Below are 18,688 nucleotides of genomic sequence, written 5' to 3'. Positions count from 1 at the left end.
AAAAACCTACAAGAAACCTTTACTTCAGAATTTCAGTAATTCCCTCTCTCTGAAATCAGGCAGGAAAGGCAAGTGAGAGCTGAACAGATGTAAATGGATATTCAATCCAATAATTTCTCTTGGAGACATTCTAGTTTGTTACTCATAATGCTGCAAACTTTCCCAGGGCACAGATTCATTTACTTTTATTATTATTATATCATTAATAAAGTCTAATAATGCACAGAGTTTACAGGAAGCTGTTAAGATGTGTGATTTGTAGGCTGTCAAATATAATTAGGCACAGAGCCAAAGATGTAGGTTTGGATGACAACTCATTAAATATTTAATTAAGATAATTTTAAAAGGTCAAGGAAAAAAATCTGAAAGGTGCCAGATGGTCTGGTAAAAATGACAGAAGAGAGGGAATATCTGGGTGAAATTTCTGGGTATATATTTGCTGGATGGAAAGAGCATTTTGCCACGAAAACAGCAATTACAAGTCCTCATTAACTCAAACTCTAACCAAGTTCATCTTATTGAATAATTTTCTTCTGCCTTGGGTTTGTAATGTAGTCATGAGGAGGCTGGACCTTAAACATTGGCGGCACAAAAATTCTGAGGAATTCAATCAACAAGTTTGACCCATGCCCACTTAAAAATAGACTAACCTCAAGTCTGTTTAGACTTTGACTAAGTTTAGACTTTAGGTTAAAGTCTAAACTTAAATTTAAAATAGACTTAAACAAAACAAAGCAATTTGATTTTTAAAACATCTTCACAAGGTTTTGGGTTTTTTTAAAGTTCCTCTCTTTTGGTGACCTGACCTATTTTCCAAATTCAGATCAAGGATAAATCATTTCAGTCCAATCCAAGCCCCACTATTTTCTGACAAACAAACTATTCTTTGAAAAAAAAAATTGCCTAGATCAGAACAAGGAAACAGTAAGAATGTCCCTTGTTGCTAAGTATGGATTTAGAGTGCAGACACAAGCTGTAGTGACCTGCAAGGAATTATTAAACACTGAGATGTGTGTGGTCAGTCAGTGTTTGGGTCCATGCATCATGGAGAGGTGAGGCAGCAAGGTATTTTAAGTTTATTCCTGTTCCCAGTTTATTGAAAATGTGAAGTCAGCTTTGCCTTTTACCCCATCTCTGATGAAATGAACACATCCTACCCTGTTCTGGTCTATGTGGTGGAGAGTGACAGTCACGGGCTCGTTAAGGTTCTGAATTGATGCATTTTCAATGCTGGCACTCACAACATAAGTGTTCAACCTCTCCATCGTTAAACTGTCATCCTGCAGGGGGAAAGCACACACATGCAAAATGAATTCAAGATCTGGCCTGCGCTATTTTTTTTTAAACTGTATTCCTTGGATATGGTGATCAGCTAAACTCCAGGGGATGACCGATGTAATTTAGCTAATTGCTACATCATTAAAACAAGTAGTTAGCTGCAACTCAGGGACAGCATCAACATCAGCTGAAGCTGAACTGAGTTTCCAATGCACCAGCTAGATTGAGAAAGCTGCGTAATTGTTTCAGTACATTTAAACACTTGGTTGTACATCACTAAGCTCATTAGACAGGAGACACAACTGTGAATGCTCCTTCCTTGCGCAAAGCATTGTTCGGCGCACTGTACAAGCCATCATTTCAAAGAAACGTCTCCCTTTCTAAATTATACCCACCTGGCCTTAAGGAAAGTAAGTACTAGAATAGTCATAAATCCTGCACATCCTGCTGCTATATTATTTTAATAGAGATAGAAGGCTCGAAATTATTTTTGTGGTACTCGGCATATGCTATGCATCATCCTTACGATCAGAGAAGGTTAGGGGGCATGTTCTTTGCCTGCATTACAAGAAGACTAGAATAACATCAGCTACAGAAAATGAAAAAAAAGTCTAAGGTCTACAGGCACTTCTCAGAGCATCCTTATGTCAGAGAAGGTTTTGCTGCCTGAGTACACTTTTCCTGCACATGCATCAGTCTGATGCTAATATGCCCAGAACAGATGATGCTGGGATTGGGATTTCTTTTTGTAGGCACTGAGAACAGCTGAGCCCATTCCTGCTGTGTTAGGGTTTGTTGGGAGCCATAGTTACCAGAAAAAGTGAAGTAGTGCCAAAAAACTTGAACTGGATCTTTGAACGCTTGTCTGGGTCAGAGTACTCGATGCCTAGGAAGTTCTTCAGGGATTTTGGCAAAAACACAGAGGCCAAAGCCTTTCTGAAAGGGTTTTCTTGAACACTGATCTGCAGGAGAAAGATGATATGCTCAGAGGTGTCATGCTCAGGTCAAATTCAAACTGAGGCAAAAGAGTAGGAGAATTGTCTGGTTTAGTCAGTGGTCCCTGAGGTGATACTTTGCTCTCACCTTGATATCCACACCTCTGTTGTAAGAGGCAATGCCAAAGGCCAGTCCTCCAAATAGGCCGGGATCTGGACGCAGCACCAAGAGGGCCAAGGACGTGGTTGTGACTGACATATTTCTCTCTGTGGAGCTAACCTTGTAGCCCATCTCCTCAGACATCTTCAGGATACTTCAACAAGAGCAACAGAAAGAAAAAAAAAATAGAACTCTTGAAATGTAGTGCTGGTTTCATAATGCACACCCAAGAGACTAAAAGCCTTTGCTCTGATTTATGATCACCAGGAGCAGCCACTAGAGCAGAATGGGTCCATTTTGGGGTAGATGGCACTTTGTCTGCACAGGCTCAGGTGATGGCAAGCAGTTGAGTTAGCATGATTCAGTGGCCTCTGGCAGGTGGAAGATACTCTCACTGCGGGGACCACAGAAGGAGGTTCTGAGAAGACTTGAGTAAAAATCCACACCCAGTCAAAAACTGCACGTCATCTGGAAGGCAGTAACTTGTAAAATCTGCTCATTTGATTTTTTTCAATCATCTAATTGTACCAGGAGATGAAATACTGGAGCCAGAAGAATTTAGTCCGGTAGGAACCTCTGGAAGTCCATCCTCCAAATCCTCACCATGTCAGGCAGGATATGTTCTGAAGGCAGAGCTATTGCTCAGGGTCTTGTCCAGCAAAGCTTCAAATGGGCAAACTCTGTGGCCTTGCATTTGTCCTTGCCAAGGCCAGCTGCACTGCTCTGGACAGTGCTCTGCTCAGACATTCAAAACCAGGCAGCCGAGTTCCCTTTAAGACCTCAGAGAAGAGAGGTGTTTTTAAAGCTAAGAACCTCAACTTTAGCATGTGTGAAAATCACATCATCGATGCAGCATCCTAAATACAGATTTTGAAGACTAACATTGCATAGCTGTGTTTAAAAAGTCTTTATCAACAAGGGTAGAGGGTGGAAGAGAGTTATGTCCCTAGGCTGACCTGACCTCAGCCCTCACTGCTGAGCCACAAAGATCCTTGTGAGAGGAGATGACAGCTGGGCAGTCCCTGAGCTGCCTCCAGGCTGGGATGCCCATAGGGAACAATGCTGGAATGAAGACTTCTGCAGAACTGGCTCTGCCAAAGGCACCTTTGACAACACAATAACCAATTTCTGCTGGTAAAAACCTCAAATATGTTTAAGATCAAAGTATAGAAATTGCTAGCTCCAGTGATAATATTTCAATAGACTGAATAAATTACACCATAGTGCCATTTCAGCCTAGGAAGCCTCCTCTGGGCAAGTTATCTTGCTTACCTATTGGTTATTTTTCTAAAGTTCTCATCTTCTATTTCTTGCAGCAGAACATAGTCTAGTATAGCCAATACACTCTCTGCAAGTGTCACACTCACATCTGCAAGCTCTTCAATATCAGAAATTTTACTTGCAATGATTTCTAGCTCTTCTGCATGCAGTGTTGCATTAGGTAAGAGGTATAAAATATGCTGTACAACATCTTGTGCATTCTCTGGAAAAAAGAAAAGGAAGCGCACACAATTTATGTGGCATAGCTGTCTGTCCGGCCATACAGCTACATGTTTCTCTCGAGTGCTCCTGATCTATTACAAACTTATGTCCTAAGGATAAGTCAAAAAGCCCTCAACATGTCAATGAGACTGGCACAAACTTCTAAGTAAAATCTGCATACCCCACATGGTATTTTAAGGAAGAAAATAGCATACTTTTCAAAAGAATACCATCCGTCACCTGCTTTTGGATTTGTAAAGACTATCCACAAATAATATTTAGTTCTAACTTTGGTTGTTTACAAGAATTTGTGAACTACAAACTATTCTCACTGTTAGGCATAGCTAAAGTATAAACAGGTGGTAGAGTTCATCTCATAGCTTACATGAATTACAGCACCAGATGCTGATTAGTGCTTCTTTCCATGACATACGGTAAACTGCTTTATAGTGGTGTGCTAACAGAGCATATAGACGGGCAAAACCTGCCACATTATTCACTGGTTACTTACCTAGCTATAAATCTAAGTGTAGACTTTGAGACTAGATGATTCAATAGAGAATTTGGAAGCTCCTGCAAAATCCATCAACAATAAAAACCTTTAAGATGACCAGACGCGCAGGATGCACAAAAACAACCTTATTGCTTCTTCAAATGTGCAGCGTGAGCATTATCTAACTACAACTATTTTTACTGTGATTGACTGTGTCACTGAAGTATCTGGTGCCATACCGTCTGTTAGCTTGATATCTCGGAGGTCTAGAATATTATTTGGAAGTTTTTCCATTAATTTGAATTTAGTCACGTTTGGTTTCTTCCAAAAAGCTTGCTCAAGTTCAATACTAATTTCACTGAAAAATGAAAACAAAGCACATTGTTACAAGAAAAAACAGGTACTCATGATGTTCCCCATATTTCCCACTTAGGTAGCCAAGAATGCAATTTAATAACCCAACTTAAAATGGACTTTCAAGTCAGATCTGACTTAGCACTCATCAAGCAGAATGGCAGCAGAGCCCAAATGCCAGACCCACATGAAACACGCCTTGAGGTTTCAGAGGAGCCATTGAGAGGAGGCACAAAATGCTAAGGGGCCCGGTTTCCCCTTCCTGCCCAAGCAGAAAGTCGGGTCCCTGCAGTGACAGCAGGTTCTGCCTACAGGTGATGGGAATGATGCCACACCCTTTTCCTGCAGCCCATGCAGGACAAGCCCTGGATTTCTTTGTATATTCATTGGCATGGCACTGCTGTGTGCCGTGGCAGACCACCATCTGATTTGCCATTACAAAACCTGCTGCTCTTCCATGGAAGGATCAATACAAGATGTCTTGTCACTCACCAGCTCCTCTGAGCAGACTGCAGAGCGTTTTTCCTGCAGCTGACCTCTGTCTCAGAGGCTGGACTTGTTACAGGCCAGGAATAATTCCCGTTGTACCTTGTGATGAAAAAGCTTTCTGGACAACCCACTAGTGCTGAGGAGGAAATAAATAAAAGCTCTTTACAAAGATTCAATAGTCAAAAACAAGACACCGCCCCCACACCAGGTGGGCCAGCTGCCCTGTAGATCTGGTTTCCTGATGGGAATGAGTTCTAATTTGCAGACCAGGTAAGGGCATTTTACTGAGGTTTACGGTCTATTAGAAAACATTTTGTTTAAATATTTCATCTCTTCTCCTACATTTTTTTTCTCCTTTGTTCGACAAGTTCAGTTCTCAGGTAGAGAGTTTCCAGCATCACAAACCGTATTCAATGACGGAACACCCTCCAGGCTTCTCTAATCTATCAGAAAGTGCTTTACATTGCCCCTTATTAACCCCTCAATGTCTTCCCTCCAGACTTGCTTTATCATCTGCAACTGATATTTCATAAATTATTGCTATAAAAAGGGTTTTGAATCTCAGGTATATCTGTTAGCTCTTATCTCCGGCTTACTCCTGTTTTTTAAGGAAGAACAGAGACAGTAACCAAACCAGCAAAATACTTATTTGCCATCTGAGGATTGTTCCAATGTGCAGAGGCATTGAGAAAATGCTGGCAGGTAGATTTGGTTCGGTTGTTTGGTTTCAGTCTTCCTGGGGTACTTGCCACCACTGGGAACTCCTGGATTTGTAGTTCGTCAGCTATACTCTGCCTTTGTTGCAAAGGTGTTCAGACCTGCCTGGACTCTGGGATTCATGTTTGAACTGGTCTCCATTCATCTGGAACCCATGTTTCTGATATTGCTGGCACCGCATGATCTTCTACAGATTGTACATCACATGAGGTCGGTCTGGTTACTTGTAAGGATGTTTTCTAGCCTAACCTCTTCACAGAATATGAATTTGACAAAAATCACCGATAGACAGAACTGCAAAGTATATGAATTCCAGTGAGGCTTCAGTGAAGTTTTACCTATTGACTTCACAGCCACATCTTCAGGTTTCACATACAGGGAAAATGGTCCCTCTTTGTAAGTGTCATTCAACAACTCTTTGATCTTGAGACTCAGGACTTCTGGTATTTCCAGGGATGTGGTCTTTACAGTGGCCTTACAGATGTAGCTACAAAGAGAATACACAAACGAGGCTGCCATGTTGGTAACATTTCACAAATATAAGCGGTTAAAAAATTAAGGAGTAACCCAGATAATTACACTGAATTGGATAATGTATGTGTTTTTCTCACCGTAAGTGCAGCATTGAGGAAATGTTTTCTAAAGTAGAAAATACTAGGAATACAGGTGCAAGAATCTCTGTATAGTTTCATGGTATATGCCTCTAAAAGTTTCCTAATAACGTTATCTCAGCAAAGGAACACCCCTGTCACAAGTAAGGGTTTTTCAGCATTCAAAGTTCGGAGAGAGCCAGTCATAAAATAGTGAGGTGCTCGTGACCCTGTGACTCCAAGGCTTTCTGGAAAACCAGGATTTAACCAACCACTTTCAGTGTTTCTGGTGGATCCCACTTCTCCTCAGAACAACTTTCGCTCGAAGTAAATATGCTCGCGGACTCTGGAAGGTTTGGAAAGACTGTATGAGTGGCTTCAGGCATGTCAGAAAAATGCCTGAAGCCACTCAATGTCAGAAGAACCCATGGATGGACCACCTCATGGACCTGTTATTTAACTGAGGGCTAATGAGTGAGAGTTCCTTAGGGCTGGGATATTTCAAGCTTTTTCAATTCACACAGTTGTCCACCACTCATCACAGTCTTTCTAAACCATTCATAGCCCCTTGGAGGTGATGGAAATTCACCTCCTCCTCCTCCTGGCCTGGGGTCAGAAGGCAAATAGGATTTCCAACAGAAGAGTTGCAGGATTCATCCTGGTATCCCTCTTGGGCACTGTCCACTCACTGCTTCTGGCCCCAGCTCAGGGTAGGCTCTTAGAGGGAAGCATAAACCTCACAGCTTGCCATGGAATCACTCCCAAGACCTGGGGTATGAGAAGAAAACCTTGGATGCCCAAATACGTTTCCCCAAGTCAAGCATTCCTGTGGTTCTGACTTCCATGTGTACTTTTCTGGTCACCCTGAAACTCAAAGAGCCACGGATGGATATAATTTCTCCTCCTCCTAGAAATGAAATCAGTACAAACTATGTAAATCCAATTCATAACCCTGGGTCTTACCTTTGTGATATCTGCTTTACCTTCCCCTTCAGTTCACATGGAAGGACACAGAAAGTTAGAAAATGGTTAGAATCGACAGGCACAAATTGTTTTTTAAGGAAAGCAATTAGCAGAAACTCAATGTGCTCTTTAAAACAGGGCCTGTTGCTTTAAATGTTACCGGCAGAAGCCTTTGTTTCACAGTACTGTAAGGGGTTCATCAAGATAATTAAATAATTTCAACAAAACACAATAGCATTGACATTTAGACCCTTTAACTACTATATTCTCTATGCAGAGGTAAGAAAAATATATCTGTCTATAAAAGGAATCGGAAAATAACTAATTACATACGTGAGTCCTCTTATAGGCACTGTGGTATGGATAATTATCCCTGAAAACAAAAGGGAATAGAACAATTATTTCACGGTAGCATGTAACTGTAACATGCCCGATTCTGCTACCACCTAAAAACAAAATCTTGTGACCACAATAAGCTAGACTTTACAGCTTGGAAATCATCTTGAATTCAGCACAGGTATATCTACAGAAGTCACCAGAACCGAGTGCTATAATTGATATGCATGCCAGCAAAAAAATGTTTCTTCCAAAATGGGAAGAACCTTCCCTTAATGTTTTATGGATGGGATTCATCCCATGTGAACATTGCAGTGTGTTACTGTATTGTCATTTATAAAACCAACAGTACCTGTGGAAGTACCAGAGTACCAGAGCAGTACCAGAGAAGAAAGTAGGAAGTAAAAATAGATATAAAATGACAAAATTCTGCATCCATGCATGTGACATGTTTACAAATTGCTAAAATATCCCTCTCTGCTGCTCACAGTTTGGATGTGAATACAGTGGATTGGCCTAAAAGGAACAAAATAGGGGAATCTGTTGCAAGAAACCATTGTTTCTAGCAGCATTTTCAAGCTGTAACATCCTTTCATTAGACATTGCCACATGAGAGCCAGTCCCCGGGGTCTGTGAGCCTTGTTCCCCTCTGTAACCCCCAAACAGACCGGTCAGTTGGGAAATGGGTGCCTGGAACGGGACTGCTCAAAGCACAGAGGGTCAAGGTGACACCACCACACAGCCAGAACCTTACCTGACTTTAAAATTTGTCATAACAAACCCTTGTCCAGTAAGTATGATATTAAACTGGAAAGAAAACAGTAACATTTTAATTAGCATGATATATCAATACTTTTTCTAGACCTGCTTGTAAAATTAGAATTTTCATCAAAGTCCTAAATCCCAATGAAAGCAGCTAAGAATTTTTGCAAAATTTTTACACTTTTCCCTTCCTTCAAAATTTCATTTTGTCCTGTTATACATTGAATAATGTGAGTCTGGAACACCACAATTGTTACATGGATGCTCATTTCTGTGTTGTCCCAACAGTTTGCATTCTGTACATTGGGTGTGGGACTAGATGACTTATAGAGGTCCCTTCCAACCCATTCTATTCCAACGCAAAGTATTCTATGATCCTACCAGCTGTCCTCATGTGATACTTGCTAGAAACACATGAGAATGAGAAAAGGAAGCTACTCACCCAGTGTTCAAGAAGCCTCCTTGCATCACAGCAATCCGGTGCCTTCTCCATTTTATAGAGAAGAGAGAAGTTCACGTGCACATTAAAGAATCTGACTGTAAGGAGAGGACAGAGGTGAGAAACATTCTGCAGCTTGCACAGAAGGCGCCTGCTCCCCTTCTCTTCTCCTCACTCTCCTGTAGGACCACGGCTGTGTTCCCATTCCTACAGCACCGAGTGTCTTTGGGAAACCCCAGACCACAGTGTCCAAGTCTATGTTACTGCTGCATCGATAGGAATTTTTTTAAAGACCTCAAGGGCCCAAACACACAGTTACATTATCACACATCAACAACCAAGCTGTGGTTCATAGCCGAGGGGCACCATCTCAGTTTTTACTGTTTGCTGAGAATGCACAGGCAGAGACAGGAGCATTTGCTGACATGGGACGCCTTGCTAAGCAGCAAGGGCTTAAACACGTGACTTCACTTGTCACATCTACAGTGTTAGTTAGCGTCAATGACAACCACATCAACCTTTAAGACAGCTCCCCGAGCACTTACGTGGCATGGTACCATTGGTACTGACTGGAGATACCGGGGACAGCATAGGGGCCCTTTTTGAGGATGCTTGACTGAAGGCTGCTGGAAAGAACCATAAAAGGCCTGAGAATCCACACTAGCAAAAGTGCGAGGGAAAGCACAGTTCATGTGAGAGAAAGGTTTGAGTACTTCTGTGAAGGTCATTTTTACAAGGACCTGCTGTGGTTCCTCAGACTTCAGCAGGGTGAAGGCAAAGGGCAAAATACACCCACACAGGGTGTTGTTCTTTATATAGAGAGGTCAACACAGCATAGCAATGGAAAAAACAAGATTTAGATCACAGGGAAAACCAGACCTAATGCACTTTTATCCTTTTTCATTTCTTGTGTTGGAGAACAGTTATCCGTGTTCCCTTCTTGCCCGTGTAAGCTGTGCCAGCCTTCAGGGAAGGCATTCGTAATGTCTGTGAAAGGAACATTGATATTCATCGCCTCAGGGTTCATGATAACCTGGCATAAAGATTCCCATTTTAAATGCTGGCCATCCTGCCTGTTGTTTTCAAAGTAAAGAATTCCAGGCATTCATTCATAGCTAATTTTCCTTGAAGAGAATCACCTTGTCAAAGCAGATATGACTTTTGCATTTTGCATGAGATCTGCCACATCACCAGGCAGACAGGGATGGATGATGTTTGTCACCTGCGAAAGGAATGAGCGTCTTTACAAATAGACTGTTTGAGCCCACTTGTAGTTAAGACCAGAGATTGATAGATAAGATAGTAAGGGAAAGGAACCATAAAATTCAGAGGAATAGTACTAATTGACAGAACAGAGATACAAAATGGGGGGGGAGGGTTGCATATTAGGGGGGTCATGTAGCAGGTGATTCGGTAAGTCTGTACCACTCAAGTAGCTCAGCCAACAGAGAAAGAGAGAGGATGATATGCCCAGGAAAATAGGATTAAAAGGACGCCGTGTCCTCCAACAATTTGAGAGACCCTGGGGGAAATGACCCACAGCCTCTCCCTTTATTTGAATAAAGTTACAGGCCTCCTCTATCTCCTTTTTGGATGCAAACCTCTGCACTGTGAATATTTTTGCACACACGTACAACAGAAAATTGCAGTGAACTGAATCACCCTGTTACATTACAGGCCTGGATGCTGAAAGAAAAACAGGATCACAAAATTTTGCCCCAGAAGTGCCATTTCCTCGCGAGGCTGGTAATTGGTATTTTTTTAGTTCACACTCTGACCTGACTGTGCGAAACTTGCCATTGCAGCTCTGTCTATGAGAAATAAAGTCAACATATGAATACAAAGCCACATATCTATGAATAAGGAGCATGGTCAGAAAGAAGCAGGGTAAGACTATGCTTCATACATAAAACATTGTTCTCTCTACTGTAGTTCAAGTTAAGGACACTCATCCACGCTCAAAATACAACAGTCCAACTCACTCAAATCAATGACAATTCATCCATGGACAATAACAGAAACAGGGGCTGGTAATAACTTGAAGTCTCCTATTTTTATTCTAAATGACTTCAAATTGTCTTCTGAAGTTCAAAGGACAGCTGAAATCAAAAACCCCTTCTGAGCAGGCATGCTACAGTACCTAAATTTCTACTTGCTAGGCACAGAATTGATTTCTCCCTTTGCACTAAGCCAAAGGCTATGAAGTCAGCACAGAATCAAACTGGAGCAAGTGGACAGTGAAGCAACTAAAATCCAGCTCTGCAACGTCAGGCATGCTGTATCACTGGAATAAATATGTTTTTCTTTCCTACAGAAATATAGACATGATATTAGGATATGATCCACTGAGCCACATTCCAAACTATTAGAACACCTGGGGCTCAACTAGTCTCCCTGCACATTCCAGTGCTGCAGATTCTCTCTAGGTAGAATTGAATCTGCAGAGGGCGATCACAGGCTCCACTCCATTCCTGTTGTTATCAGTGCAATATTTCAAAAACCATTGCCTCACAAGTGATGTGATTCTGCTTGTGAAAAGAGGACCGAGATGTGATGGCAGACGAGGTCTGAAGCCATGAGTCTACTGTACCACTGACTTTTTAAAGTCCAACTCAAGGATTTTGATTTAACCATTTAATAAATGGTCTATTTGGCACCCTGTAAATATGTATGGTTTCCAATAGGTGAGCATCAAAAATGAGACTAACCAATAAGAGGATTGCAATAAATATATTTCTATATTATTAGCAGTCATTTTCAGATACTGAATATTTATCCCTCTCTCAGATTACTTAAAATTAAGAAGAAAAACAGAAAGCAGTGTGTGGGTGAGGTAGAGGGAGGAAGAGATGCAGACTGAGTCAGTGAGAGGATGAGAACACACACTTGGACACATATTTATCATTCCTTCCCAGTAAATCCAGGAGTTCTCCATAAAGAGAGCCTTCTTCTGTAAGCAAACCACGTTGGGAAAGAGAGTAAAAAAAGGGAAACAAAGTGTCACTTCCAAAGAAAAAGCTGCCCTACATCCTCATTTGAGTACCTCTCCACATTATGATTAAAAAATTTAAAAGTTTATTCAATTTCTTGTTTCTGCTACCTTTGAAATTTGAGACTGCCCAAGCTACCAGTAAAAAGACAAGTTTAACTCCGCAATAGAAAACAAAGTCCTCAAGACATGTCAAATAGGAATCAATACATAGTTCAGCTCTCTAGGGTCCATGTGGTCCAGTACCAGGTTGGGTGTTTGATTTTTCTCATCCAAGGCTGAGAGAAAGTTGATAGATTTGGCAGCTAGATATTAACTCAGTCTTTTTATTATAAAGGTTTTCTTTGGGAAGAGACTGAGTTTTCCTCAACAGGCCAGTGGGCTGAAGTGACCCCAGTCCTGCAGGGTGCATTTTAGAAGCACAAATTATCTCCGTGTCCTGCATTGTTCTTGAAGACAAGTGAAAGAAAGGAATACAAAAACTGGCATAGAACTAGTTATTGTTTTGCTGGGATTTATGTTAGAGCGAAAGGATGCTGATCGTGTTCACGACACACAGCTTACCATGCGGAACTCTAGGCCTGAATCATTACCGTAGAACCTGGTTCTGTCAGCAGCTTTGTGCATTTCCCAGGACACCGAGGAGCAACCGGACAGCTCCTATTTTACAGTGACCAAAGTAAAACTAGAAAAAGACTATGCAGAAATACAGAAGACACCCAGTAGGGAAAGAAGTGAATAATGACAAAACACAAGCCTTTTCACCTCCAAACATGGATGACGGTTGTGATGCCATCAAAACCTGACATTCCACTCCTTAATGCGTTTTCTTATTAGTACTGACTCATCTGCAGCCCAGGAAAGGGTATGAATTGTGTCCAGACTTGGCCAGTGTGCTTCAGGGACCCTCATAATGGCTGAAGGGAAAGGGCCTGAATAAGAACTGCTGCTCTGGGGCAGAACACAAGGAAAGTGGGCTCCTGTAGGGATAAACTGTGTGTGCACAAATCAAGACACCATCAGACACTCTCTGGGCTGGGGGATTCCCAGAGCCTGCTGGAAGCACCATTCATGTGATTAGTCCTGAGCAGAATTACTGTACCTGTCAGGAGAAAAAGACAAGCAGCAGCCACCAAGATGCAAAAGACCTTATCAGCAGAGCGCTGTTCAGGCCAACGCAGGAACCTCTTCATTTTCTAGGCATGTTCTGAAAAAGAGATGTTGGTGAGCACCCCCTTCCCACTTGGCTGAGAAATTCAAACTGCTCCTGCAATCTGCTGGAATGGCATTGACAGCACAGAGGCCCAGAAGTCCTCGTTCCCTGTGATGGGGCTGAGTCACTAGATCAGCCATCTCTGTAAAGGTCACAGCTACAAAACCCTCTGGATTCTGCTGGTTTCTAAAAGAGATGAAGTTCATACAACAACACTGAACACATTTTGGTCATCTGTCACAACTCTGTAAGCCTGTAACCAGCTTCCAGTCTGCTTTGACAAAGTGGTGAAGTTCCTAAAAATGTAGGGGAACATAAGAAGAGAAAGCCCTACCAGTGCCTCTAAGCTGGGTGTGCTGACCTGCAGTTATATCCTACAGACTTTGGTGGGATGGTAATCCACACAGCAGCAAACAGGGCAAAGGGAGAAACAGGACACTTCTCACAGACAGCAACAGCCAGTAAAAGTATTTGTTCTCACTCCAGGGCTCTGACTACAAGCAAATTTTCATCAGTGTAATTCAGCCGTGGGAACATGTTTATAATTGAGACAGAGCTAGTTCCAGGGTATAAGCATATACTGAACACTTAAATCCAAATATGCCAGTCTAAGCAGAAAGGGCTTTATTCTGTTTTGTGCTTCAGTTTGACTAAAGTTGCTTGCAAAATGACTAGAGTTAAACCGGATCAAGAAAAAGCGGACAGGCAGCCTCGATGTCTGAGAGCCCCAGACTTGCTCCCCACGCCCTGCAACTCCCCCTGTGCCACTCTACTTCCTCTACTCACTTCACCAGGCCTCAAAGGAAGGACTTGGTTCAGCACCACACTGGATGAAATCTTCACCTATTCACGAGTTACATAAAATGACAGTGAGGGATGAACTAGCTCCTCAGATCGTCTAAGATGGCCACGCTCCGTTCCGTGGAGTCACCTGGCTTCACATCAGACGCAGCCCTCACCTGGGGCTCTCCACACAGGGTTACAGCATCCTGCCCACTGGCAAAATGGAAGCTGTCCCTTTGTGTTCGGACACTAGAAAATTATAAAAACCTCTGAGCTAATAACAACTCCATCCATTTCCTTTAAAAATTGCACTTTACAAAATTTACAACGTTAGGAAATGGCATCCAGTTTTCCATTTACTGCTGTGACAACAAATCTCTTCTCCCAGCTTTCAACGCTATCACTCTGGCAATTTTTTGCTGATTTTGCAGTAACATTTGTGCTCCCAGCCTGTGGCACATAAATATATTTTCATACTTTCTTCTAAGAACACCATAGTTATTTAAAGGCTCTGCTCAAAAACTCACCTCCCTGTGTAGCGCAGCTCAGGTAGATTTTTGCTCCACACTGTTTCTTCTGTCAGATGCCAAAAGACCGGTGAAGAAAATATGAAGAGGAAATCAGATGGGACATTGCGATATTTTCAGTGGGTCAGGAAATGAAGAGCAAGTTGTTCTGTTTTGAAACCACATTTCTAAGGTCCTGGAAAATCTGCTGCAATAACAAATCTCTGCTTTCAACCCTCTCTTTTATTACTCCAGAAATGATTTGTTGACTTTTGCAATAATATTTAAGAAACAAATCATTACACTCCCAGCCTACGGTACGTCACAGGGTCGTGCAGGTTTTGTCCAGAGCAAAGTCCAGAGTATGCAGCACTGTAAAACATAAATTAGACAGAAACAACTGAAGAGATCCCCTCGTTTCTGTTTCCAAAGCAACTGCACTAAAGAACACTAGTTGAAAATTCCCCCCAATAGCTAGCCCATATTTGTAGTACATAATACTATAGTGTAAAGATCAACACCAGTTTCTTCCTTCCTGCAAGATATTAATTAGTCATTGCCAAGTTCCAAAAATACTAATTATCGCTTGCTGCTGAGAAAGATTTCATGAGTGAGGTCTCAGAGAGAGTGGCCCCTGAGAAGGACACCCCTGTGTGCCTGTCACTTTGGTCAGCCAGAGATCAACTTCTGAATTTTGTGAGTTAGCTCCAGAGGGACAAAATTGGCCCTGGAGGCCAGGTGGCTGTCTCCTGCAGGAGCGTGATCTTAAATGTTCTGACAGCAGCTCCGGGTTGTTCACTCCCCTTACTGGATCTGAGAGGGATGTAAGAGGAACCGGAGAAAGCCTGAACCTCCCAAGGCTGCTGAGCACGGCACCCTGCTAGTCCAGGCACTCTAGGCTCCAGAAGTAATAGAAGCATCCCTCCCTTCAGCTTTCCTACATAACCTACCCATCCATCGTCACCTTATTGCTCACAAATCTGTCTCCTCCTCTTGGTTACCCCCATTTAAACACCACAGACTTCAAGTTTTTCCTCAAAAAACTGAGAGCACCCCTTAGCCAAATTGCTTTATATCTCAGCAGCTCTTCTCCTGCTTTGCCTTCCCCCTGTGCACCCGCACAGACTCTCTCACAGTCAAGTAGCTGCAGCTGAGCAGCACCCTCCTGCCATCCAGCAGCTTCGACCAGCAGGTCTCAGTCTCCTATCATGGGCAGGTCACATCCACGAAAATTGCTTGGCAAGCACTGCGTCTCACCAAGTCCATGCTGCATAGCTTCTCCTAGCTTCTATAATTTGCATAAACTCTTGCATGGAGAGCCTTTCTTTCCTCTGAACAGGGACTGCACAGGACTTTTCAATGATTTTCATTTCCTTCATCTTCTTTTATCTGTTTCCACGTTTTTTCAGTTTACTTCAATGCTTAAAATTATTCAGCACAGGTTGTTTATCAGCTTCACTGGAGCTGATTGCAAAGGGTCTGGAACGCCACGAGAGGGCCTCTCTTTCTTAACTCAGAGGCAGACCCCGATTGAACAGCCAGCATCCTGCATCCATTTCTAGTCAAAACTTTCATTTAGAAGATTTAGAAGATGGCCTTTAGGACTTAGAGCAGGAAAAGACCGTGTCTGAGGAGTACAATGAAATGAAGCAGAGAGCCAGAACACAGAACTTGTTCAGGCTCACTAAGGCCATTCAGATAAAAATAAATTTTGCTTTACGTTGGATGAGCGAAGATTTTTGCCAGGAGGTTGCCATGGTGACTTTTCAGCTCTCCTAAACCTCCTCATACTGTAATTACATCTCAGAGCCCAGGAGCTAAGAATCTGCAATTCTTTGGAGGAAGAATGTGGGTGGCTGACTCTTCAGGATGTTTGTTAACCAGCCATTTTTATTCTAAAACAAAAAGATCCATATACTTTTCTTTTAACAGGTGCTTGCAGTTTCTGTGAACTCTTCAGGCATTTCTGGCTGCCATGTTCCAAGACCTGCTTGAATAACTTTTAAACTAAGAGGCTCCCTATTCAGAACACCTCCATCCTGCAAAGGTTAATTAAAGGATGTTTAGCTCCAGTTGGGCTGAGCTTTCTTCAAATCACTGGACATTTCAGTTTGGTACCTAAACTAAAAAGCACACAATGACAGGAGCATTCTTGCATTTCCTCAGCTTTTGTAATTTAGGTTAGTTGTCACTGACTGAGCACTGAAAACACAGAAACCTGTGCAAATATTATTCACGCTCTCTAAACATCAGACTTACCCAGTTCTGCCCAGCTCCCCTGAGATAAGGCACCATTAAAAAAGAATTAAAGCCCAGAACACATATTCTTTGATTCAGTGTAAAATACTGTACAGCAAAGGGAACCGGTACTAAGTTTCAATACACAATTCTCACTCTTTTTCTTCAAAACAGATGCATCAGCTGCCTTTTACAGCCACACAGCACAGGGGCCTGGTTGCACAGGGCAGTGGGCCAAGGGAGGGCTGGAACTACCCTCAGAACACTGACCTGTAAACAGCATCACAAAATCATAACAAATACCATTTATAGTTCATGAACTAGAAGCCAGTAAATTTTATTGTAAAATATTAGATTTCTTCACTATGTAAGGGCAAGAAAAGATAGCAGGGTGTTTAATTTCCTGAGAGCTGACAGTTAGTCCATACAAACTTCTAGATTACAAATTGCTTTAAGTACGAGATTGACTTAGTTTTTTTTTTTTTTTTTAATTTCATAGCTCGGACAAAATCTTTTTGACCATGAGTTACTGAGTCCTGCAGCAAGCATTCCAGAAATCTGGCTAAAACCCCCCCACCTCCCACTCCCAAGATGCAGCAGCTCCAGGTGTGACCAGTGAGGATGAGGAGGGGGCAGCTCCTGCCAGAGGCTGCTTTCAGAGGGTTACCTGGGCACACTTGCACAGGGAACTACCAGCCCAGAGAAGGAAACGGAAGTATCCCGAATGTCCCTCGGGGAACGACGGTCGGAGCATCCGGCAGGAGCTGCGGAGCAGCCGGATGCGCCCGGGCACGGCGCCCCGCTTAGAGAAAATGCCGAGGGAGGAGCCCTCTTGCCAAGGGGCAGCACCTGAGCAGGTGGGGCAGCATGCGGCGTCCTGGGGGGCTTTCAGCTCTTATCAGTCCCTCCCTAGTGCCCCCAGAAAAGGGAGGGATTACTAGGAGAAAGGGGATCTAAATTGAGGGGAAAAGGTTCCTTTCCCACAATTGCCCACATTCAAATTGAAGAGGAATCTGCTTCCCCGGCAACTTCAATGGTCTCAATCGAAGGAAACCCTACCTTTTCCATGCCGTTACAGGTATTAATTGACAGGGAGTCCCCGTCTTTCATTATTTTGCAGTTTAAATGGAAGGGGAAAACCTCGGTGATGCTTTACTATGTGTTTGAATTAAGGGTAGCTCTGCCCTTTTCATCATCCAAAGGCTGAAATGGAGAGGGAAGCCCAACTGTCCCTCCTTTTTAAGGGTTTGAATTGGTGGAAAAATCCCCCGTTTTCCATCACTGGAGAGATTCAAAGTGATGAATGCTCCTCTTTACCCAATATTTCAGGGGATTAAATTAAAGGGGAGAAGCCATTTATTTGCCACTGTGTTAGCTTAAGTGGAGGCAACTGCCCTATTTCCTCATTTTAAGGGGTGCACTTGAAGCAAGCTTTGCCTTTTTCAGCATTTTAGGGGTTTAAAACTGCATTTGAGGGCACTTCTACCAAATATTTTGGATGGGAGAAAGGCCAGCACATGTGCACATATGTACCACTAATACTATGTGGGAGTTTATTATTTTTCCTATTTTTATTTATAATGTAGATAGCCCTAATTAGAGGTTCTAAGGAGACTTGACTACTTATATCATTAGTATTCTTCTCCACCCTACTTAGTCACACATGAAGTAATACTTAGCAGTCACTAAGGAATAATTATGTAAGTTAACAGCAACTTATCAAGTTGCTGTTAACTTACATAAATTACCTAAATTACCAAGCTGTGCTGCCTAAACGCAAAGTTTTATTTCTTACCTGTTTTCTGCACTTTTGCTCCAAGTAGCTGTAGCAAAAAGAAAGTGCTGCTATTTCCCTAAAGAGCTTTCTCCTATATCAAGCCCTTTACTCCCCTTGAACTCAAGTCAGAGGAACCAAACAGCTGTAGCCCCTTGGAGGGCTTTTATACCTGGTGGGATTTGCC

General features: G+C 42.5%; 1 protein-coding gene across 1 annotated transcript in view; it reads right to left on the bottom strand.

Annotated features, from left to right (window-relative positions):
* The window catches only part of ADGRG4 (adhesion G protein-coupled receptor G4), a 36,710-nt gene extending 19,123 nt beyond the window's left edge, over positions 1-17,587 (bottom strand). The window contains exons 1-15 of the mRNA XM_071442101.1: positions 17,395-17,587; positions 14,511-14,861; positions 13,090-13,194; positions 9,544-9,621; positions 9,002-9,096; positions 8,552-8,604; positions 7,795-7,834; positions 7,462-7,487; positions 6,247-6,395; positions 5,195-5,327; positions 4,588-4,706; positions 3,646-3,856; positions 2,362-2,527; positions 2,091-2,240; positions 1,158-1,280 (exon numbers count right to left, since the gene is read on the bottom strand). Coding sequence (XP_071298202.1) covers positions 1,158-1,280; positions 2,091-2,240; positions 2,362-2,527; positions 3,646-3,856; positions 4,588-4,706; positions 5,195-5,327; positions 6,247-6,395; positions 7,462-7,487; positions 7,795-7,834; positions 8,552-8,604; positions 9,002-9,096; positions 9,544-9,621; positions 13,090-13,180 — 1,434 coding nt within the window. The 5' untranslated portion in view covers positions 13,181-13,194; positions 14,511-14,861; positions 17,395-17,587. The remainder of the gene's footprint in view (positions 1-1,157; positions 1,281-2,090; positions 2,241-2,361; positions 2,528-3,645; positions 3,857-4,587; positions 4,707-5,194; positions 5,328-6,246; positions 6,396-7,461; positions 7,488-7,794; positions 7,835-8,551; positions 8,605-9,001; positions 9,097-9,543; positions 9,622-13,089; positions 13,195-14,510; positions 14,862-17,394) is intronic.
* Positions 17,588-18,688: the final 1,101 nt, after the last annotated feature.

This window comes from Agelaius tricolor, unplaced genomic scaffold, assembly GCF_023055355.1.
Source record: "Agelaius tricolor isolate 1412-34295 unplaced genomic scaffold, bAgeTri1.0.p SCAF_17, whole genome shotgun sequence".
Taxonomy (NCBI): domain Eukaryota; kingdom Metazoa; phylum Chordata; class Aves; order Passeriformes; family Icteridae; genus Agelaius; species Agelaius tricolor.
This window is presented reverse-complemented; position numbering and strand designations above follow the sequence as displayed.